General features: G+C 44.8%; 1 protein-coding gene across 5 annotated transcripts in view; it reads right to left on the reverse strand.

Moving 5' to 3' along the window:
* The window catches only part of LOC307197167 (transmembrane protein 132D-like), a 207,444-nt gene extending 183,662 nt beyond the window's left edge, over positions 1-23,782 (reverse strand). For all 5 annotated transcript variants that reach the window (XR_013831339.1, XR_013831340.1, XM_079942883.1 and 2 more), the window contains exons 1-3: positions 23,592-23,782; positions 20,844-21,101; positions 132-302 (exon numbers count right to left, since the gene is read on the reverse strand). Coding sequence is in view for 3 of the 5 variants with exons in the window: in XM_079942883.1 (XP_079799009.1) it covers positions 132-296 (165 nt within the window). In the remaining 2 variants the exon portion in view is untranslated. The remainder of the gene's footprint in view (positions 1-131; positions 303-20,843; positions 21,102-23,591) is intronic.
* Between the last annotated feature and the right edge of the window lie 467 nt (positions 23,783-24,249).

Raw genomic sequence — 24,249 nt, forward strand, 5'->3', positions numbered from 1 at the left:
TGGCCAGCTGGATGAGACTCACCTGCCTCGAGCAGGACCCCAACTCTCCCACTTGGCCTTCTTCAGGCTGCTCAGAGCTACACGCCCTTCCCCTCAACACCTGCTCCTCTGTCACTTCCCAAGGCCGTTACCTGCAGTAGCTCACAGCTTAGTGCATCTTTGGGCTGTTGCCAGAGATGCATTCTGTACGTCCTCCACCGGGTACTCCACCTGCCAGGTGATCTGCTGGGCGCCAGCCGGGCCACTGCTGTTGTCAATTCCAAAGTCCACCTGCAAGATCTCATAGAAGGAGCCATTTGTTCCTGAAAACAAACACACAGTAAAGTGCAGTTTAAAACCTGAGACTCAGCAGAGTGTCAAGAACGCGATAAATGGCCACATTCCTCTCTGTCAACCCAAAGAAGGCTCGTCAAGTCCAACAGGTCACAGGCGGTGTCGACAGAGCCTGATTCACAGGCTGCCCACAGACGGCCCACACCTCTGAGTGGACAGGCCATCCGTCTTCAGGGCCCTGTCCTTCCCTGAATGAGCAGCTCGGGCAGCACTGCATCTCTGGGCACTGTCACCGCTCAGTCCTCCCCAACCCCACGCCTGCGGACGCCACGATCCAGGTACCACACACGGGACGTGGCCCGACACCTTCACCTAGGGCCACCATTACTCCAATCGTGAGGCACAGCCTGGATTCTGGCTGTTTCTACGTCTACTTGCTGACCTGTGTGGCTGTGGACCCGTGGTGCAAACTCTGAGCTTTAGAATTTGGGGAGAACATTGGTGCCTACGTGGGCTTGTGAAAGCATCGTGAGACCAAGGATGGGAAAGGACCCCATAAGGTGCCTCGTCCGTGACATCAACTATGAGCTACATGAATAAGGAGCTACGCCGGGTTCTTCATGTCCTCAGCCTGCAACGGGATGGGGTGGGATGTAAGAAATCCCCCATGAATAAGGAGCTACGCCGGGTTCTTCATGTCCTCAGCCTGCAACGGGATGGGGTGGGATGTAAGAAAACCCCCACCTGGAATGGAAGTTGGTGCAGCCACTGTGGAAAACAGCATGGAGGTTCCTCAGAAAACTAAAAATAGAACTACCATCTGAACCAGCAATCCCACTCCTGGGCATGTATCTGGACAAAACTAATAATTCAAAATGATACATGCACCCCTATGTTCATAGCAGCACTGTTCACAATAGCCAAGACATGGAAGCAACCTAAATGTCCGTGGACAGAGGAATGGATAAAGAAGATGTGGTACATATATACAATGGAATACTACTCGGCCACAAAAAAGAATGAAATAAAGCCATTTGCAGCAACATGGATGGACACAGAGATTATCCTATTAAATGAAGTAAGTCAGAAAGAGAAAGACAAATACAATATGATATCACTTAAATGTAGAATCTAAAAAAATGACACAAACGAACCTATCTATGAAACAGAAACAGAATCACGGACACAGAGAACAGACTGGTAGTTGCCAAGGGGGGGCGGGTTGGGGGAGGGATGGAGTGGGAGTTTGGGGTCAGCAGATGTAAGCTGTTCTATATAGGATGGATAAACAACAAGGTTCTACTGTATAGCACAGGGAGTTATATTCAATATCCTGTGATAAACCATCATGGAAAAGAATATTTTTAAAAATGTATATATATGTATATCTGAATGACTTTGCTGTACAGCAGAAATTAACACAACACTGTAAATCAACTATACTTCATAAAAATAAATTAATTAATAATAAATAAATAAAAAGAACCCCCCGCCTGCCTTCATTCATGGAGTGACAACACTGTACGTGTGTTTGGAGGAGGGGGGAGAAGGCGGACGGGGCACGTGTACGGGGCAGCGTCCTTCTCAGCACCTTTCTGCATAGGGGGAGCCTCTCATCATGGACACGGACTTGTAAATCGCGGGCTGACTCTTGCACTGAACAGAGAGTTCAAACAAAAAGCCACCCAGCACAGGCTTTGTGAATGACTTCTGTTGCGTAAGTCCCTGTGCATCACTGTGTTTCTAGCTTTACCCAGATCCAAGGAATATGACAGCAAGGATCTTTATTCTGGTTTCTGTGGGAAGGAATGGGGGAGGCAGAGTAAGCAGGCTTAGGTTCCACTAATTCGAACCATTTCAGAGGACCTGGGACAAAAAGACTGTCCGGGTTGCCTGGCACCTGGCCCTGGGGTGATGAAGGTGGGTGGAGAGTGGCCCTGAGTGTGAGAGCTCAGTAAGGGAAGTGGTTGGGGCAGAGGCTCCAGAGGGACTGGGCTTTACTTGCAAAGCACCCTTCAGGGCTTCCTACTATCTTAGAAATTGGCTGATCTTGGGAAGGGCGGTCCCTTCCATGTCAGCAAGGGCCCAGATGTCAAAGCATCAAGACACAGAAAACAAAAGATGTGGGTACCACAGCCGAACCCACCAGCCTGTCTTCAGGGACCCCTTCCAGCCATCATGACTCAGCTTATCACTCACAGTGACAATAGAGGTTGTTTTGTAAAGGAAAAGGGAGAGAGATACAGAGAGAGAAAAACTTTCCTTGCTCTCTAATGATCTAATGATTATGTCCTCTAATAGATTATTTTACTCTGATGGATTTCAGGACGTGCTGAGGCTGAGATGACAAAGGTTCTCCTACTTTGCATAGTCCTGGAAATGGGACGAGAGAGGTTGCTTCTGGTATTTGGGACTATTCTTTTTCTTTCTTTTTTTTTTCGTGCTTTTCCCTGAGCATTAAACTTAAGAGCTGACCAAAAACAAGGTAAATACTTTGATGTATTTACCATATCCAAAAGCCATTCAAATACTTTGAATGATGACTTACATCGAACGAACCCAAAGCGTCCTTGACTTCATGTCCCAAATGACCCTCATCCACAAGGTAACTTGTTCAACCTCTGACTTTGTCTGTAGACAGTAACTTTATGAGAACAAAAGTGTGTCTGTGCGGTTCCCCGTTGGTCTGCAGACAGTAACTTTATGAGAACAAAAGTGTGTCTGTGCGGTTCCCGGTTCCATCTTCAAGGGCTGGCATGGTGCCTGGCGATTGCAGGAACTCCTTCAGTATTTGTTTAATTAATTAAATATCCTCAAAGTTCTGGCAGAACGTCCTGTAAAATTCTGGGGATGTAATGTACATTCTGGGAGGCAAGGAACTAGCAGCCAACTGAGTCTTGAACTATATTCTTGTGCTTGGCTGGTAAGTACACTTAGATTCACTTTCCTTCCCAGGAGAGACTTGTGTCTCTCCTATTAGAACATTAGTTCTCTGGTGGGGGAAGGGATAGTAGGGAGTTTAAGACTGACGTGTACACCCTGCTATATTTAAAATGGATAACTAATAAGGACTTACTATATAGCACAGGGGACTCTGCTCAATATCATGTAACAACCTAAATGGAAAAGAATTGGAAAAAGAATGGATACATGTATATGTATAACTGAATCACTTTGCTGTACACCTGAAACATTGTTAATCAACTCTACTCCAACATAAAATAAAAAGTTAAAAAAAAAATAAAGGCACTCCAAAAATTACAATAAAGGGGAAAGAAAAGAGCATTAGCTGTCAACTGCAGGCAGTTTTGGGAATATCTGGCCATGTGTGGAGATGAGTTTGGGAGTCGCAGTTTGGGTAACACTACTAGTGGGTAGAGACTGGAGATGCTGCTAAATATCTTATGAAGGACACGACAGCTGCCTCACACCCTCTGTGATCATTTTCTGGCTCAAAATGTTAATGGTACCAGGGCTGAGAAACCCTACACTGAACTGTAAGTTTTTCAAAGGCAGAGCCTGTTATTAACACCTTCGTCACTCCAGGGTTTAGCTTAGTAACTGGTAGGTTTATTTGGTCAGTAATTTTTTTTTTTTTTTTTTTGGCCGCACCACGGCTTGTGGGATCTTAGTTCCCCGACCAGGGATTGAACCCAGGTCCTCGGCAGTGAAAGGTGGAGTCCTAACCACTGGACCTCCAGGGAATTCCCTGCTCAGTAATATTTACTGAGCACCCACTAAGTGCCAGAAGATGGAAATACAGATGCAGCTGCAAAAGAGATGCAGTGCCTGCCTTAGCAATCATGTAAATTAACCACAAATAGTAACTGTTATCACCAAAATCAAACAGAGGAGTTTAATTTGCATTAAAAAGTTAAACAGCAAATTAAAACCACAAGGAGATACCATGACACACCTATCAGAATGGTTAAAATTAAAGATAGATAGAGAGATATGACGGATGGATAGATAGATAGGTAGATAGAACCAAATGCTGTCAAGGGCTCAAAGAAAATGAATCACTTATAAACCTATATATGAAGGTTCATAGCAGCTTTATTTGAAACAGCCCCAAACTAGAACATTGCTCAAATACAATGGTTATAAAAACTGTAGTATGTACATTCATACCAGGGAACACCAAGAAACAAAAAGGAGCAGCATTGATACAAGCAACAGCTGGGATGGATCTCACGGGACCATTGCAGAGGTAAAGGACAGATTCATGGCTGCAAGGTGCTATGGCCTGAATGTCTGAGTCTCTCACAGATTCCTGTGTTGAATCCTAACCCCCAAGGTGATGGTGTTAGGAGGTGGGGTCTTTGGGAGGTGATCAGATCACGAGGGTGCAGCCCCCATGAGTAGCATCAGTGCCCTTACAAAGACCCCAGAGAGCTCCCGAGCCCCCTCTGCGATGTGTAGTTACAGGGAAAGCTTGCGTCGCCAAATCTCTCTTGTTTGGTGGATTCTGCTGTTATTATTTTAATCTCAAATACAGTTTTCCAGCATGTGTACTCTACAAAATTTCCCATCTGACTCTTTAATGATCTCCTAACAAGTAATCCATCCCCTTGCCCTACTTTCCAACCACAGGAAAATAATCTTTTTCCTCTCTCTCTCACGCTCTTTTTTTTTTTTTAAGTAAAATTTACCTTGTGACTTTATTTTTGCTTTGCCAACACTTCCCAGAGCTGAAAACAATAAATCTTGATAATGAACAAACACTCTGCTTTCTTCTGCTTTCTTGGCTGCCAGATCCACAGCTATTTCTCATGATAACAACTCACACTCACTTCCAGCCTAGCTGATTTTATCAGCAGCATCATGACCAAGTCCTGACACAGCTAAGACAACTGCTGTAATGATTTTTTTCTTTGCCTCTATCTTTCTGACAATATCCCAAACCTCCCCAGAAAGTGATGGTTCAAAATTATTTAAAATGAACTCCCTAAATACAATTTTTGGAAGTTGTCTTTCTTTTTGTTTCCTCCTGTTATTGCTCTTGATAAAAAATACTTATTATGTAGAAAGACTTATGGAATCCATCTCCCTAAGTTAGAAAAACATCCTAGTCTGGGTGACTTAAGCAATGATGTAGTATGAGCTGGCAACATGCACAGGGGAAGGGCTTTCAGATCTTGTTAACTCTCCTTAAGGATTCTGGGGTAAAAATTTGGGGGTGAATATTCATGGGTCTGTGGGTTTGTCTTAGAGCAGAGCTGGGGATTTCTATTTTTAATTGTATACTGTAGTATCACTTTTTGAATAAAAATAATACACTCTCAGGATTCAAAAGCCTAAAAGAAGATAACCGAAAATTCTCCCTTTCATTGTTACACTCCAAACCATCAGCCCAACAGAATTTTGATTCGTTTTCTCATTGGTCCTCCACAGATAGTCTGGGCACCTACAAGCCTGAACATGAGTGATTCTTTTTGCCTGGTTTTTACAGAAACGGTGTACATTGTACACTCTGTTCTGCCTCTAGAATATCTGATCTCTCACCCAAAGGGAAAGGAGAGCTCTGGTCATTCTCTCCCTGGCAATGAAGTGCTGTGGTCTGGAAGTGAGGTCAGAACAAGTCACATGGCCCCATCTGACCACGGGCTCCAGCAAGGACCATCCTTCTGCGAGTCCAGAGGGGAAGGGGTGAGCCACGCTCAGGACTTGGGAACGAGGCAGCCCTGGCTGAGGCAGGAACTGTCCGGGAGGATAAAATTTCCTCTACACTACAGGTTCTCTGGCTGTCTGAGAATTAAATTGACATGAGACAGATGAACAGGAGAAAATCAAACTTTAATAACCTATATATATATGAGGGAGATCCAGGAAAACTGAGCGACTTGCCAACATGGCTAAACCCTCACCTTAAATACCATCTTCAGCTAAAGACAAAGGAAGATGCTGAGGTTAGAGGAAGGCAATTCACATGGAGATGGAGAAGCAAATGTTTAGTAACTAAATGTTTGCTGGGCCAGACAGAGACAAGGGGACACAGAGTGGACTCTGATCTCTAGGTCCTGTTTCCCCACCACCACACCTAGTCCGTATTCCTTGCAGACATCTCCGGTGATAGCGCTATTCTGGGACTAGGCCCTCTGTCTAAATTTTTTAGGCAGTTAGAGGGAAGATCAAAGTTTCTTTGCGTGAGTCTTATGGGCCTTGACGGTTTTCAGCTCAAAACAATTTGCATGCCAAAGAAATATTTTGTAGTGGCAAATCTGTTCCCTTCTAGAACTGTTATGCACTATTGGTGAGAATGTAAAGTGGTGCAGCCGCTATAGAAAACATTATAGTGATTCCTCAAAAAATTAGAATTACCGTCGGATCCAGCAAAATTCCACTCCTGGTTCGATACCCAAAGGAATTGAAAGCAAGGTCTCAAAGAAATACACGTGCACTCATATGCACAGTGAAGCAGGAGGGAAGGGGTCGGGGTACAACCTTGAAAAGAATGATATAGCCATAGGACAAGCCAAAAACTGGTGAGAACCAACGAGGTCCAAGATGGCAGACGATCCTACTTCCGGTGGACCTGGAGCCTCATTATACGCTCATTGTAATGCACTAGCAACTATATGACACACCCACCAGGGCCATGACAGTTCTGAGGCCGACCAGGAAAGGCCAGAAAGTGGGCGGTGGCCCAATTCCTGGAAATCCCTGCCCCTTCCCCCAAATAATTGGAATACTCCTCCCACCCAGCCAATGAAATGACCAGCCCATTAAAACTAACCACACCACATTTCTGGGCTCTCTCACTTTCTGAGATGGCCCACACTCTGCCTGTGGAGTGTGTTTCTCTCCAAGTAAATCCATTTCTTACCGATCACTTAGTCTCCCAATTCTTTCTCGACAAAGCAAGAAACTGAAATTCACCAGGAACAATAGCAGCATTATTCACAAGAGATAAAACATGGATGCAACCCAAGTGTCCTCGGAGACCCATAGATGGATTAGCAAAATGTGGTCTGTCCATACAATGGAATATTATTAGCCTTAAAAAGGAGGGAGGGCTCTTTGGTGGGGCTAATGGCGGGCTCTGGGAGGGTTCACGCCAAGGGGTACTTCCCAGAACTTCTGCTGCCAGTGTCCTTGTCACTGCAGTGAGCCACATCCACCCCCCGTCTCTGCAGGAGACCCTGCGACACTAGCAGGGAGAGGAATGGTGTGTACTGAAGTAACAGACCTCTGTTGACCAACCGTGTGGCTGACAAGGTCTTGATGCTCCAACCGGGTGTCAGGCCTGAGCCTCTGAGATGGGAGACCCAAGTTCAGGATATTGGTCCACCAGAGACCTCCCAGCCCCACATAATATCAAATGGTGAAAGCTCTCCCAGAGATCTCCATCTCAACACTAAGACCCAGCTCCACTCAATGACCAGCAAGCTACAGTGCTGGACACCCTATGCCAAACAACTAGCAAGACAGGAACACAACCCCACCCATTAGCAGACAGGCTGCATAAAATCATAATAAGGCCACAGACATCCCAAAACACACCACCAGATGCAGTCCTGCCCACCAGAAAGACAAGATCCAGCCTCATCCACCAGAACACAGGCACCAGTCCCCTCCACCAGGAAGCCTACACAATGCACTGAACCAACTTTACCCACTGGGGGCAGACACCAAGAACAATGGGAACTACAAACCTGCCTACAAATAAGCCTGCAAAAAGGAGACCCCAAACACAGTAAGATAAGCAAAATGACAAGACAGAGAAATCCACAGCAGATGAAGGAGCAAGATAAAAACCCATCAGACAAAACAAATGAAGAGGAAATAGGCAGTCTACCTGAAAAAGAATTCAGAGTAATGATAGGAAAGATGATCCAAAATCTTGGAAATAGAATGGAGAAAATACAAGAAACATTTAACAATGACCTAGAAGAACTAAAGAGCAAACAAACAATGACGAACAACACAATAACTGAAATTAAAAATTCTCTAGAAGGAATCAATAGCAGAATAACTGAGGCAGAAGAACGGATAAGAGACCTGGAAGATAAAATAGTGAAAATAACTACCAAAGAGCAGAAGAAAGAAAAAAGAATGTAAAGAATCGAGGACAGTCTCAGAGACCTCTGGGACAACATTAAATACACCAACATGAGAATTATAGGGGTCCCAGAAGAAGAGAAAAAGAAAGGGACTGAGAAAATATTTGAAGAGATTATAATTGAAAACTTCCCTAATATGGGAAAGGAAATAGTCAAGTCCAGGAAGTGCAGAGAGTCCCATACAGGATAAATCCAAGGAAAAACACGCCAAGAAACATATTAGTCAAACTGTCAAAAATTAAATACAAAGAAAAAATATTAAAAGCAGCAAGGGAAAAGCAACAAATAACATACAACGGAATCCCCATAATGTTAACAGCTGATCTTTCAGCAGAAACTCTGCAAGCCAGAAGGTAGTGGCAGGACATATTTAAAGTGATGAAAGGGAAAAACCTACAATCAAGATTACTCTACCCAGCAAGGATCTCATCCGATTCGACAGAGAAATTAAAACCTTTACAGACAAGCAAAAGCTAAGAGAATTCAGCACCACCAAACCAGCTTTACCACAAATGCGAAAGGAACTTCTCTAGGCAGGAAACACAAGAGAAGGAAAAGACCTACAAAAACAAACCCAAAACAATTAAGAAAATGGTAATAGGAACATACATACAGGTAATTACTTTAAATGTAAATGGATTAAATGCTCCCACCAAAAGACATAGACTGGCTGAATGGAAACAAAAACAAGACCCATATATATGCTGTCTACAAGTGACCCACTTCACACCTAGGGACACTACAGATTGAAAGTGAGGGGATGGAAAAAGATATTCCATGCAAATGGAAATCAAAAGAAAGCTGCAGTAGCAATTCTCATATCAGACAAAATAGACTTTAAAATAAAGACTATTAAAAGAGACAAAGAAGGACAATGCACAATGATCGAAGGATCAATCCAAGAAGAAGATATAACAATTGTAAATATTTATGCACCCGACATAGGAGCACCTCAATACATAAGGCAAATGCTAACAGCCGTAAAAGGGGAAATTGACAGTAACACAATCATAGTAGGGGACTTTAACACCCCACTTTCACCAGTAGACAGAGCATCTAAAATGGAACTAAATAAGGAAACACAGCTTTAAATGATACATTAAGCAAGATGGACTTAATTGATATTTATAGGACATTCCATCCAAAAACAACAGAATACACTTTCTTCTCAAGTGCTCGTGGAACATTCTCCAGGATAGAGCGTATCTTGGGTCACAAATCAAGCCTTGGTAAATTTAAGAAAATTGAAATTGTATCAAGACTCTTTTCCAACCACAACGCTATGAGACTAGATATCAGTTACAGGAAAAAATCTGTAAAAAATACAAACACATGGAGGCTAAACAATACACTACTACATAACCAAGAGCTCACTGAAGAAATCAAAGAGAAAATTAAAAAAATACCTAGAAACAAATGACAATGAAAACACGACAACCCAAAATCTATGGGATGCAGCAAAAGCAGTTCTAAGAGGGAAGTTTAGAGCAATACAATCCTACCTCAAGAAACAAGAAACATCTCAAATAAACAACCTAACCTTACTCCTAAAGCAATTAGAGAAAGAAGAACAAAAAAACCCAAAGTTAGCAGAAGGAAAGAAATCATAAAGATCAGATCAGAAATAAATGAAAAAGAAATGAAGGAAACAATAGCAAAGATCAATAAAATTAAAAGCTAGTTCTTTGAGAAGATAAACAAAATTGATAAACCATTAGCCAGACTCATCAAGAAAAAAAGGGAGAAGACTCAAATCAACAGAATTAGAAATGAAAAAGGAGAAGTAACAACTGACACTGCAGAAATACAAAGGATCACGAGACATTATACAAGCAACTATACGCCAATAAAATGGACAACCTGGAAGAAATGGACAAATTCTTAGAAAAGCACAACCTTCCTAGACTGAACCAGGAAGAAATAGAAAATATAAACAGACCAATCACAAGTGCTGAAATTGAAACTGTGATTAAAAATCTTCCAACAAACAAAAGCCCAGCACCAGATGGCTTCCTAGGCGAATTCTACCAAACATTTAGAGAAGACTTAACACCTATCCTTCTCAAAATCTTCCAAAATATAGCAGAGGGAGGAACAAGCCAAACACATTCTACAAGGCCACCATCACCCTGATACCAAAACCAGACAAAGATGTCACAAAAAAGGAAAACTACAGGCCAATATCAGTGATGAACATAGGTGCAAAAATCCTCAACAAAATGCTAGCAAACAGAATCCAGCTGCAGACTAAAAGGATCATACACCATGATCAAGTGGGGTTTATCCCAGGAATGCAAGGATTCTTCAATATACACAAATCAATCAATGTGATAAACCATATTAACAAACTGAAGAAGAAAAACCATATGCTCATCTCAATGGACGCAGAAAAAGCTTTAAATAAAATTCAACGCCCATTTATGATAAAACCCCTCCAGAAAGTAGGCATAGAGGGAACCTACCTGAACATAATAAAGGCCATATATGACAAACCCACAGCCAACATCATTCTCAATGGTGAAAAACTGAAACCATTTCACTAAGATCAGGAACAAGATGAGGTTGCCCACTCTCACCACTATTATTCAACATAGTTTTGGAAGTTTTAGCCACAGCAATCAGAGAAGAAAAAGAAATAAAAGGAATCCAAATTGGAAAAGAAGAAGTAAAGCTGTCACTGTTTGCAGATGACATGATACTATACATAGAGAATTCTAAAGATGTTACCAGAAAACTACTAGGGCTAATCAATGAATTTGGTGACGTAGCAGGATACAAAAATAATGCACAGAAATCTCTTGCATTCCTATACACTAATGATGAAAAATCTGAAAGAGAAATTAAGGAAATACTCCTATTTACCATTGCAACAAAAAGAATAAAATACCTAGGAATAAACCTACCTAAGGAGACAAAAGACCTGCATGCAGAAACCTATAAGACACTGATGAAAGAAATTAAAGATGATACAAACAGATGGAGAGATATACCATGTTCTTGGATTGGAAGAATCAACATTGTGAAAATGACTCTACTACCCAAAGCAATCTACAGATTCAATGCAATCCCTATCAAACTACCAATGGCATTTTTCACAAAACTAGAACACAAAATTTCACAATTTTATGGAAACACAAAAGACCCCAAATAGCCAAAGCAATCTTGAGAAAGAAAAACAGAGCTGGAGGAATCCGGCTCCCTGACTTCAGACTATACTACAAAGCTACAGTAATCAAGACAGTATGGTACTGGCACAAAAACAGAAATATAAATCAATGGAACAGGATCGAAAACCTAGAGATAAACCCATACACATATGGTCAACTTATTTTTGATAAAGGAGGCAAGAATATACAATGGAGAAAAGACAGCGTCTTCAGTAAGTGGTGCTGGGAAAACTGGACAGCTACATGTAAAAGAATGAAATTAGAACACTCCCTAACACCACACACAAAAATAAACTCAAAATGGCTTAAAGACCTAAATGTAAGGCCAGACACTATAAAACTCTTAGAGGAAAACATAGGCAGAACACTCTATGACATAAATCACAGCAAGATCCTTTTTGACCCACCTCTTAGAGAAACGGAAATAAAAACAAAAATAAACAAATGGGACCTAATGAAACTTAACAGCTTTTGCACAGCAAAGGAAACCATAAACATGATGAAACGACAACCCTCAGAATGGGAGAAAATATTTGCAAACGAAGCAACTGACAGAGGATTAATCTCCAACATTTACAAGCAGCTCATGCAGCTCAATATCCAAAAAACAAACAACCCAATCCAAAAGTGGACAGAAGACCTAAATAGACATTTCTCCCAAGAAGATATACAGATTGCCAACAAACACATGAAAGGATGCTCAACACCACTAATCATTAGAGAAATGCAAATCAAAACTACAATGAGGTATCACCTCATACCAGTCAGCATGGCCATCATCAAAGAATCTATAAACAATAAATGCTGGAGAGGGTGTGGAGGAAAGGGAACCCTGTTGCAGTGTTGGTGGGAATGTAAATTGATACAGCCACTATGGAGAACAGTATGGAGGTTCCTTAAAAAACTAAAAATGGAACTATCCTACAACCCAGCAGTCCCACCACTGGTCATATACCCTGAGAAAAGCATAATTCAAAAAGAGTCATGCACCACAATGTTCATTCCAGCTCTATTTAGAATAGTCAGGACATGGGAGCAACCTAGGTGTCTATCGACAGGTGAATGGATAAAGAAGATGTGGCCCATATATACAATGGAATATTACTCAGCCATAAAAGGGACGAAATTGAGTTATTTGTAGTGAGGTGGGTAGACCTAGAGTCTGTCATACAGAGTGAAGTAAGTCCGAAAGAGAAAAACAAATACCGTATGCTAACACACGTATATGGAATCCAAAAAAAAAGGTTCTGAAGAACCTAGGGGCAGGACAGGAATAAAGACACAGACGTACTAGAGAATAGACTTGAGGACACGGGGAGGGGGAAGGGTAAGCTGGGACGAAGTGAGAGAGTGGCATGGACATATATACACTACTAAACGTAAAATAGCTAGCTAGTGGGAAGCAGCCGCATAGCACAGGGAGATCAGCTCGGTGCTTTGTGACCACCTAGAGAGGTGGATAGGGAGGGTGGGAGGGAGACGCAAGAGGGAGGGGGGAGGGGGATATATGTATACGTATAGCTGATATGCTTTGTTATACAGCAGCAACTAACACAACATTGTAAAGCAATGATACTCCATTAAAGATGTTAAATTTAAATAAAAAGGAAGGGAATTCTGGTATCTGCTACAACATGTATGAACCTAGAGGCCATAATGCAGAATGAAATAAGGCAGTCACAAAAAGACCAATACTATATGATTCCACTTCTATGAGATACTTAGAATGGTGATTGCCAAAGGCTGGAGTGACAGGGTGGAGAAGGTGACATGATTTAATATGTAGAGTTTCAGTCTTACAAAATGAAGAGAGTTATCCAGATGGAGCGTGATGAGGGTTGCACAAAATTCTAAATGTATTTAATATCGCTGAAATGTACACTTAAAATGGTTAAAACTTCATCACATGTTTACTTTACCACAATAAAAAAAAAAAAACTGAGAGACACAAAGGGAGAGAGAGCGAAGCTTCGGGAGCACATTTACATGCTGAATGTCACCAGTAAGGAATCGGAAGTTATTCTTGTAACTTTCAACCCATCTGCTGGTTTTCAGTACCTCTCGGTTGGGCAGGAATTCAATGGAAGAAACTTTTATAGGCTCCTGAAATCCCAGACGGTATAAATCTGCGTAAGTGAAGAGCTCTCGTCAGGAAGTGTGCATTCCCTGGTATCCAATTAATGAAAGCTCAATGATTCCATCACGTCCCCTACTTGGCCCATTGTATCCACTGCAACAGCCTCCAAAGCCTTCTTAGAGGCCAATTACTCCAAAGCAATCAGGTCTTAAGGCAACCATACTTAAAAGGATTGCGTGCATTTGATTTCTCTAACTTCTTCTTGGCTAATTACAGCTATGCGAATGCTCCCGACATGCTCCTGCTGGAAACGTGGTCTTATCTAGAATGTGTTGATTATGATATTGTTTTGTCTGGCTCACCAAGTATCAGCTAGAATCACGCAGGAGGAAATGGTACACCATATTAAAGAAAAGCGTGTTTCTCTTTTGTCTTGGAAAACCTGCTCAAGTCCAGTGAGAGAAAGCCAAAATGGGATGGCTCAGGATAGGAAATGACCCCGGTGTTCATCATGAGAGCAGTTCCTTCTCTAGGCTCCAGGAAAGGGAAGCAGGGTCCAGGGAAGGGTTCAGGCACCACTGCTGTGCACCTGCCCCGATGCTCAGTTCACATTAGCAGAACTGGAAAAGCTCATTTTGCAGAAACAGATTCATTAGTGCATCACAAAGGAATGAGAATGATGTCTGGATAATGATGAAATCTGGGTGTTAAGTACTAGCTCAGCCCTGTAGAGGCAGCAAAATTTGCCACCCAATTTTGTCTCTTTGTGAGACAGGAAGTGGGCAGGGCACAGCCTTTAAAAGAATAACATAGCCATTGAGGACTCGACATAAACTGGTTAGAACAAACGAGGTTCAAGATGGCAGACGACTGGTTTCCACTAGACCTCGAGCCTCATGATACACTCACAGGCACCGTGACGGTTCCGAGGCCAACCATAAAAGGGCAAAAAGTGGGCGGTGGCCCAATTCCTGGAAAGCCCCGTCCCTTCCCCCATCCTCCCACTGATTACCCAGCCTATAAAAATTGACCACCCCATATTTCGGGGCCTCTTGCTTTCCCAGATGGCTCACGCTCTGTCTATGGAGTATGTGTCTCCCTGAATATACCTGCCTTCACTTTACTATATCCTTTCCTGCACAAAGCCAAGAACCGACACTTGGTGGCCTTCCCAGGGACTCGCCTGAGACCTGGGGTGTGACCATCCTCTCGCACTGTTTTTTTTTCTGCAACATTTGGAATAAGGATTATTTTAGGCTGATTATTTTTAAGAAAGAGAAGGCTCAGGAAGCCTTTCTTTTTACCTCTCCCCTAGCTGGCTAAAGAGTTTAGATAAAGAACCTATTCCTGGAATCGAGCTATCCCCAGAGATACCTGTAAACAATATGGGCTTGGTGTGGTGAGGGAAACTGGTTACCTCTTGGGGCCCCAGCTGAACTGAATCCCCCCTGGTCAGGCAGGGATTCTTTCCTGCTCAGAGTTATGCTGCCAGGAAGGAAACTGGGTTTGCCGCAAGCGAGGCAGGTTTTTACTCAATGGCCAGAGGATGAAGAAGGGGAATTGATGCTCTAAAGGAACCAGCTCCCGGAAGGGAATGAGGCAGGCTGGGACCTGGGACTTGGGACCCTTTGCTGCAACGCTTGCACCTGGACAAACCTCTCCTTGAGCAACAGAATACAAAGAAAGTATATGGGACTAAAAATAACTGTGTGCATTTGCAGTTGGGGCAAATTATGGACGAAAAGATACGAAAGACCAAAAAACTCAGCTGCCACTTCTGAAGAGCCGGGGAGCAAAAGCTGGGGGTCGGGAGCCAAAGCAGGGCACCGCGCATGCCCCCTGCACTCACCTCAACCAAAGGGGTGGGCAGACCACCTGAGCCACGCCTCCAGCCCGACCCCTGGACACACCCCTACCCTCACCCCGTATAAGGAATAAGCTCACACCCCCTGAGGTGCGCAAGGGAACCTGTTGTTTGTTCTCACTCCCCTCTGCTGCAGCAGGGGCCCCAGTAAAGCCTTGCCTGAATTTCTTACCTGGCTTCTAGTCAATTTCTATTGATTAAGGAGGCCAAGAGCCCTGGTCGGTATCAGAAGGGGAGCAAGGGAATTTAAGGGGTAGAAGGGAGTCAGGTCATCAGGGCTCTAGGAAAGGGGTGATTTCCAGCAGGCAGTTGGGGCATGCACAGTCTTGCACGCTCCTTTCCGCATGGCACAAATTGTGCAGAGTGTAAACCCCCCTTTGGGCAGAGACCTCAGCATGGTGATGAAGCAAAGGTGACTTTAGGACACCTCCAGGTTGCATCTGCGCAGGTGCGTTCCTGAGGTCAGGCCCGAGCCACTGTATCTAAGGACAGCTGCAAAGCGTGTCTGTCTCTGTCTCTGTCTCTGTCTCTCACCCCCCCACCCGTCTCCCTCCCTCCCCCCCCCCTTCTCCCTCTCTCCCTCCCCACCCCCCCCACCCCCGCTGATGTAGCTGTCTCAGCCTGGTTTTGCTGCAGGCCTTCTGGGCATCCTGTTGGTAAAACACCACTAGCTGGTATATGTAAAAACCGTTTATTTGGCCTGGGGCACGGGCTGCTTAGCATGGGTAACAAACTCAGCAGGGGCTAGAGTTCAGAGTCCACTCTGTGCCCCCTCGTCACTGCTGCCTGGCCCAGCAAACATTTGTTTACCAAACATTTGCTTTCCCATCTCCACGTGAATTGCCTCTCTACCCTCTGAGGTCCCAAACCCCTACCTCAGTATCCTCTTTTGCCTTTAGCTGCGGATGGCATTTAAGGTGAGGGTTTCAGCCATTTTGGCGAGTTGCTCAGATTTCCTGGGTCTCTCCCATGTATACATGTTTTTCAACTTTGATGTTCTCCTGTTAATCTGTCTTATGTCGGTTTAATTCTTAGACCAGCCAGAAGAACCCAGAAGGGCAGAGGAAAATCTGTTCCTCCCTGACAAGGACACAGGAATTGGCCAGTGTCTAAGAAATGACAAATGAAGACCAGAGGCCAACTCTGACCCCTAGATCTTCTTCATTCAGCCTACTTAGCATTTGTCAAAGTCAAAATTAAACATGTCATATGAAGCTATGCATTTCTATTGGTCAGAAACTTCACTCTGTTACAGGACAGACTACGATCTTACACATGATGATCAAAAGCTTGCCACAGAGAAACACCCTCCAAGGGTCTCAGCTCACGGGGGTGAAGCCCCTCATCAGACACTGTCTCTGCTCTTAACCAAAACTGCTTTTACCTTTTCAATGAAATTTTTAAAAAAGGGCTGACTCTACTGTGGTCTGGGCTCTGACAAAGCAATTATTTTATTTGTTGCCTTGAAGCAGGTAAAGTGAGAACCCAAAGGGGTTTCTGGGAAGAAAAACAAAATACAGATGCAATTATGTTTGAGGCTCTATTTTCATTTACCTAACTGTGTGCTTTCATTACAAAATCAGCTTTTTGGTAATTTCTTTCTTCATGGTTGAAAAAGAAATTAAACAAACAAACAAAAAACACACTGCATTTGGAGTCAATTCTTCAGGGTCCATGTCTGCTGAAAGAAGAAAGCTTTAAGAACAATGTTTCGAAGGCTGGGCCGCTCTTTTTATTTTAATTCATTTAATCCCCACAGTGAGCCTGCAAGGAAATTGCCACTTCACAGAAGAGGTTCAGAGAGTTTGTCATTTAAATTCACACAACTGTGCAGAGACAGAGGTGTCCCCAAGGAACCCAGCTCTCTACCTTCAAACCCCAGGCTACACCTGCCTCTAAAAAGCCCCCGTTTCCCTGGATCTGAAAGAGTCTTTCCAGATCCCACTGGGGGTTGCTTCTGTCACAGCGGGATGCTGGGTGGTGTGCAGGGGGTCTCCAGGCCGGAAGAGCCAGCAGACACCCTCAGAGGGTGAGACCCCTGCAGATACAACACACAAGTGTGGGTCTCGAAAACAGCAATCAGCTTATTTGCATCTAGAAAACAGCCCTGTTGAAATCCCAGCCTTTTTATTGGTTCATTACGCTTTCCATCAACTATCATTTCTGTGTATTTATCACAGTGGTGTGAAGGTTTACTTCTAACGGGTTTATAAATGGATTCTTTCAACATTTCATTCGGCATTTGCGTATTAATCATATCGGGATAGGCTTCTTTGTGACTAAGAAATGTGCTTTCTCATTTATCTTGAAATGCAGTGCTCTCCTGTCTAGCCTTCCCCCACTTTTGATACAGTGTGGATAATAAAAATGTTAATTTAGTCAATACATATAGGTCCGTCACTCAGTGCTAGGCACTGGTACTAGCACTTTACATGGATAAAATAGTTTAATCCACACAGCACATCTGTTGGGTGATGGGATGGGCATGGCTCCCAACGGTACATGCATCTCCTAATCCCAAGGACCTGTGAATGTGACCTTCTCTGGAAATAGGGTCTTTGCAGATGCAACCAAGTTAAGGATCTTGACATGAGGAGGCTGCCCTGGATTATCCAGGTGGGTCCTATGCTGGGCTGGATGGTCTTTTTAAAAGATATGACCACTTGGAACCTATGAATGTGACCGTATTTGGAAAAAGAGTCTTTACAGATGTAAGTAAGTGACAGATCTTGAGATGCACTCACCCTGGATTAGCAAACTGGGCCCTCAATCCAATAGCCAGTATCCTTATAAGAAGACGAGAAAAAAACCAGAAGAGGGCAGGACCACATAGAGACAGAGGCAGAGACTGAAGTGATGCTGCCACAGCACACGATGCCAGGAGCCACCAGAAACCGGAAAAGGTCAGGAAAGGTTCCTGCGGGCAGGACTTTCCCGTGTCCTCACGTGGTCTTCGCTCTGTGTGTATCTGTGTCCTAACGTGCTCCTCTTTTAAAAGCATCGGTCAGATCGGCTCAGGGCCCACTCACATGGCCTCATTTTACCTTAATTCCCTCTTTAAAGACCCTATCTCCCAAACCAGACATATTCTGAGGGTCCTGGGAGTTAAGACTTCAGCAGGTGAATTTAGAGAGAACACAGGTCCGCCCATAACAGTTAACTTTGCAATAGTTCACATGATTCAACAGTGCAAGAGACCCGGCTGTGCTCTTGAAAGCAATGCCTTTTCTCTGCTTTGTACCTTTTATTCCCTCTATTAACTGGAAAATAACAATTTGCTGTAATGAGTCACTCAGAGTCAAAGAACACCAAATCCATCACCCGTTCTTGTTTTTTTGCAAACGAGTAAATATTACTTTCTTTCCGTTTATAGCATCATCTAAGTGACAGCCGATCCATCAGCTTATCTGCTGGTGTTTAACTACAGCATTTTGCATTCATTATTACCTACTTATATCGTTCTTTTAAAAAGAGGAATAACTTCATTCTGCCTCTTGACAGTAGGGAAATTAAATGGTGAGCCATAAAGATGAGTGTTACTCTGGAAAATAAAACACCAACTGCAGAACTATAAAACCCAGCCAGATGTGCATTACCCCAAAATAAGATCCACAAGCCGTTGCTTCTGGAAAACTCTCTCATTTCAGAGAGTAAAGAAACCTTCTAACTTCAAATACAACTTGCCAACTGGTACAACCATTTGGGGGAGCAATCTGGCAACACAGGAAGTTAAATGTATGTATACCTAAGGATGCAGGGATTCTACTGCTATGTACGGACACTAAAGCCTTGGCATCACCTTTTTTACTGTAACTCACATTGTTAACAAGATTTTGCATGACAACTCAGAATGCACACATATGCACCCGTGCACACGCAGGCAAATCTTCATATTCATGAGGATGGACAAAAATATGAAATGACAGTGTTGTCTCAGGACTAGATAACACTCCTTCTTGCTGTCAAAATACAGCCTACAGAGCTCTGGACTCCCTGGACACTGCAATGTCAATGAAAATAATCAATAAACAATCTATAATAAGAATAGAAAAGAGTTTTATTTGAGACAAACTGAGGACTAGCCCAGAAGCCTGCTTCCCAGGTTACTCTGAGAAGCTGCTCCAGAGAAGCAGGGTTTTCAGCACAGTTTTATATCTTGTCAGAACAAAGAACACTAAACAAGTTAGGGTTACATTTCAAGGGAAACACACACACACACACACACAGACCAGCACATACACAACGAGTCAGCATGGCCTTGGCACCTGGAAGGCAGTCTTATCATCAAAGGAGGACCAGACCGCTGTCCTAGGAAGGGAGGCATTTAATCTTTTTCCTTTTTGGCCGCACTGTGCAGCATGCGAGACCTTAGTTCCCCGACCAAGGATCGAACCCGTGCCCCCTGCAATGGAAGCTCAGAATCTTAACCACTGAACCGCCAGGGAAGTCCCATTTAATCTTTATTTTTAACATGGACATTCTTTACTTTTGGTCTAATAACTACAACAGATGTACAATGTCTGTTTCATAGGCCACAAACGGGCTATGTTACTTAGCATAAAATTCAAGTCAACTCATCTATAAGCCAGAATGACTTCCCTATACCTCAATATGTGAACATTTCTTTTATCACCACTGAAGATCATGTTGGTCTAGTACATCAATGACATCGTGCTGATTGGACGGAATGAGTAAAAAAGGTGGCTAGTACCCTTTACTGGAGGCCCCGGAAAGACACACGTGCTCCAGAGGGCAAGAAGATTCGGGGACCCGCGTTTCAGGGAAGCTGTACCACATTTAGTGGTCACAGGCAGGCAGACATCCTCTCCGAAGTGAGAGGCAAAGTGCTGCATCTAATGTCACAATGAGGAAAGCACAGGGTCTAGCTGGTCTCTCCTTGGGTTCTAGAGGAAACACGTTTCACACTCAGGAGCGCTGCACTGGCTCATCTCCCAAGTGACACGCAAGGCTACCGGCTCTGAGTGGAGTCAACAACAGGAAGGGGCACTGCGGTCAGTCCAGGCTTTGGTGCAATCAGTTCTAATGTTTGGGACGAACCATCAGGCAGACTCCATGGTCCCAGAGGTATAACCACGGGGAAGGAGATGCAGCACGGAGCTTATGGAAGTCCCGGTGGGAAAATCACAGCACGGGCTCTTGGGATTCTAAAGCAAGACCACACCACCCAAAGCAGCATACTGTATCCATTTTAAGAAGCACAGGGAACTCTACTCAGTATTCTGTAATAACCTTATACGGGTAAAGAATCTGAAAAAGAATGAGTGTACGTATATGCATAACTAAAACACTTTGGTACACCTGAAACTAACACAATATTGTAAATCAACTACACTCCAATAACACTTAAAAAAATAATAATAAAAAGAAGCAGTTCTCACCTGGCCCTCCTAGAGATTGAACACTTGGCCACAAGGAAACAGGGGCCCTGGGTCTGGACATCCCCAGTGGCTGGATTCTGTCTGAACTGCCAAGGTTTAAAGTGATAAGGGCACAGCAGCAGCCCTGAGTCTTCCTCGCCCAGCCTGGGTCTAGAATCCCAACCCCACGGAGCTGAGAGAGGCCACTGATGCTGGGGAGAGCTCTTCAAATCCATCCGTCCTCCCAGGCTTGGCCTCTGGTTCTCTAGGAGGACCTGTCTGGGGGAAAAGAAATGGATCTGCAGTCGTTCTGGATCTCTTTATTGTTTCTTCTTGGGTTTTTTGTTTGTTTTTTGTGTTTTGTTCTGTTTTTAGAGCAATTGAAATCAGGATGCCTGGGGGTTCTCTAGTAACCAGGGAGGATGACACACGCAAAAATCAGGCTTCCTTTCTGCCTTTCTGATATTCCACTGAGCCAACTCAGTGGGAGCTGGGCCACCCGAGCCCTGTGGGTGAGAAGCAGGGACCCTGGGGGGGACGGCCAGATGTTGCTGGTTTGGGGAGGTGGCAGCAACTTGGGTCTAAGTCTCTCTTGGCAGGTTTCTGCCTTCCCATCTGCTCCTTCTACCTATAACAATGTAATAGGGAAGAACAAATCTGACACCATATTGGATTTGTTTCTTTTACTTTAATCTTTTTTTAAAATAAATATATTAATTAATTTATTTATTTATTTATTTATTTTTGGCTGCATTGGGTCTTTGTTGCGGTATGCGGGCTTCTCATTGCCGTGGCTTCTCTTTGGACCATGGGCTCTAGGCGCACGGGCTTCAGTAGTTGTGGCACGTGGGCTCAGTAGCTGTGGCGCGCAAGGCCTTAGTTGCTTACTTTAACCTTTGTATTCTATTGCTTTTGCTCCCTGTTAAGAATGTTGCCTGTAGCCTGAAATGTACAGGAGAGCCCATGCTCAAGGCTCTGACCTTCAAGAGTGTAACACTTTTCCATTCATATAGAGAGAAAACATTGCAGAACAAAGAATAACATTTGTTGGTTGCAGGTTTACAGGAACACAGTGACCTGACCTATGAGGACAGCTGCAAAGGATTCTGACACCAAGAAGTCTGCGCGGACCAACCATGCCCCTCCCTCATCTTTCCCATAAAAGGGCTTTGCTGAAACCCTTCCAGGAGTTCCGGGTTTTTTAAGGCGTGAGCCACCCATCCACTTGCAGGGCCCTGCAATAAAACTTTCTCTGCTCCAAACACCAACATTTCAGTATTGTTTGGCCTCACCGTGGGTGTAGCACATGAACCTGCGTTCGCTAACAATTCAGGAAGCGGTCAGACACCCGCTCCCCGAAGGCTCAGCTTCTCCCAGGGTCTATGAGGGTGAGCATGGGAACCCCACCTGGGTGGCAGCTGGGAGCACCTCCTGAGAGGGGGCAGCTCAGGGAAAACCAGAAAGAAGAGACACTGGGGGGGGGGGAGGGGGAGGTCTAACTGCACAGAAACCGCTACTGCAGGGTCAAGGGGGCAGTGGCTCATGTTGTTTGTTTGCTTACTTTTTTCTGAATAGACAAAACAAGCATATTAAGAAAATAAATCAAACAGTACAAAAGAGCATGAATTAACTAACTACTTTTTCTCCTGTCCGCACATCCCAGTCCCCTTCTCGAGGATACCACTGTTCACGGTTCCTGGTGTGACATATGTATGTATAGAGTCCCTATTTTTGCACCTTGTTTTTGCTGTTTAAAAATGCCACTGTAGGGGCTTCCCTGGTGGCGCAGTGGTTAAGAATCCACCCGCCAATGCAGGGGACACGTGTTCGAGCCCTGGTCCGGGAAGATCCCACATGCCGCGGAGCAACTAAGCCCGTGAGCCACAACTACTGAGCCCACGTGTCACAACTACTGAAGTCCACGCGCCGAGAACCCATGCTCCGCAACAAGAGAAGCCACTGCAATGAGAAGCCCGCTCACTGCGAAGAAGAGTAGCCCCCGCTTGCCGCAACTAGAGAAAGCCCACGTGCAGCAACAAAGACCCAACGCAGCCAATAAATAAATAAATTAATTAAATAATAAAATAAATTTATTTTAAAAAATGCAACTGTAAGAGAGTAAATCTTAAAAGTTCTTATCACACACACACACATAATTCTCACACACATAATTCTAACTATGTATGGTGACAGATGTCAACCAGACATTGCGGTGATCATTTCACAATGTATACAAATACCAAATCTTTGTGTTGTACACTTATAACTAAACATAATGTTGTATGCAATTATGACCAAAACTGATAATTTTTTAAAAAGCAGAATATGAAAAAATGCAATTATAACTCTTTCCATTTTAAGCCCAATGGGACCTTTTTTCCTTTTTTTTTTTTATTTTGGCCACGCTGCCCAGCTTGTGGGATCTTTGTTTCCCGACCAGGGACAGAACCTGTGTCCCCTGCGTTGGAAGGGCAGAGCCCTAACCACTGGCCCGCCAGGGAAGTCCCTGCATGGGACTTTTAATCCCACACTTTTCCCGCTCCCAGGGTGTCACCCAAAATGTGAGGGTTAGGGGGTGCGGACCACTCGCCCTGCAGGGCCGCGGAAAGGTGGAAGGGCCATCTCCAGGTCTGAGTCCCTGGGTAGCTGGGTAGAACTCTCTAGGGCTGCGACCCAGAGCGGGAAGGAAGGGAGTGGCCACATGAAGTCCCTCTGTCGGAGGAGAGCATCCTTCTGGAGCACCGCGTCCTCCCCTGTAGGCACCGTTACCTCAGACTCTGGAAGGACGCTCCTTTCTGCGTGCTTCACCCCATGCGCCCTGGCGCTCACCGCCCGACCAGGTGGCTGGCGGGTGGGCGGGACCGGAAGTAACGGACTGGGCAGAGGGAGGTGGGGAGGGACGGTTCCGGAGACGGAGCGGGGCGGGAGGTGTCCGGAGGCGTTGAGGACGGGTAGTCGTAGGTGCGTTGGAACTGAGACAAGACTGACCGGAGAGGCGGGGGAGGCGGGGCGGAGCCGGGGTGGGGCGTGGCCGGGCGTGGCCGGGCGTGGCCGGGCGTGGCCGGGGGCGGTCCGATCCAAAGCGCGCGAAGCCTAGCCGCCCAGAAGCAGTGGGCCGGGAGGGGCGCGGGCAGCTGCCCTGGGGGGAAGGGGTCTTCTGACGGGAGGGGGGCCGGGCGCGCCCATCCGAGACGCTGCCGGGCCGGTGACTCGGCTGCGGTGGCGCCCCGGAGTCCGGGGAAGCGGCGGGGGACGCAGGACGCTCTCCGAGGTCACCCCCGGGCAGAGGTAAGGCGAGGGCGGGCGGCCGTCGCGGTGGCGCTCTCGGCTCGGGAAGCTCCCTCCGATCTCCGGGTGCTTCCGGGCGGAGGGCGCCTGAACTGGGAGTTTGTACGCGGGAATCTGGCGAAGCTGGCTGGTCGCCCCG

Source organism: Stenella coeruleoalba (genome assembly GCF_951394435.1).
Source record: "Stenella coeruleoalba genome assembly, chromosome: 14".
Classification (NCBI taxonomy): Eukaryota; Metazoa; Chordata; class Mammalia; order Artiodactyla; family Delphinidae; genus Stenella; species Stenella coeruleoalba.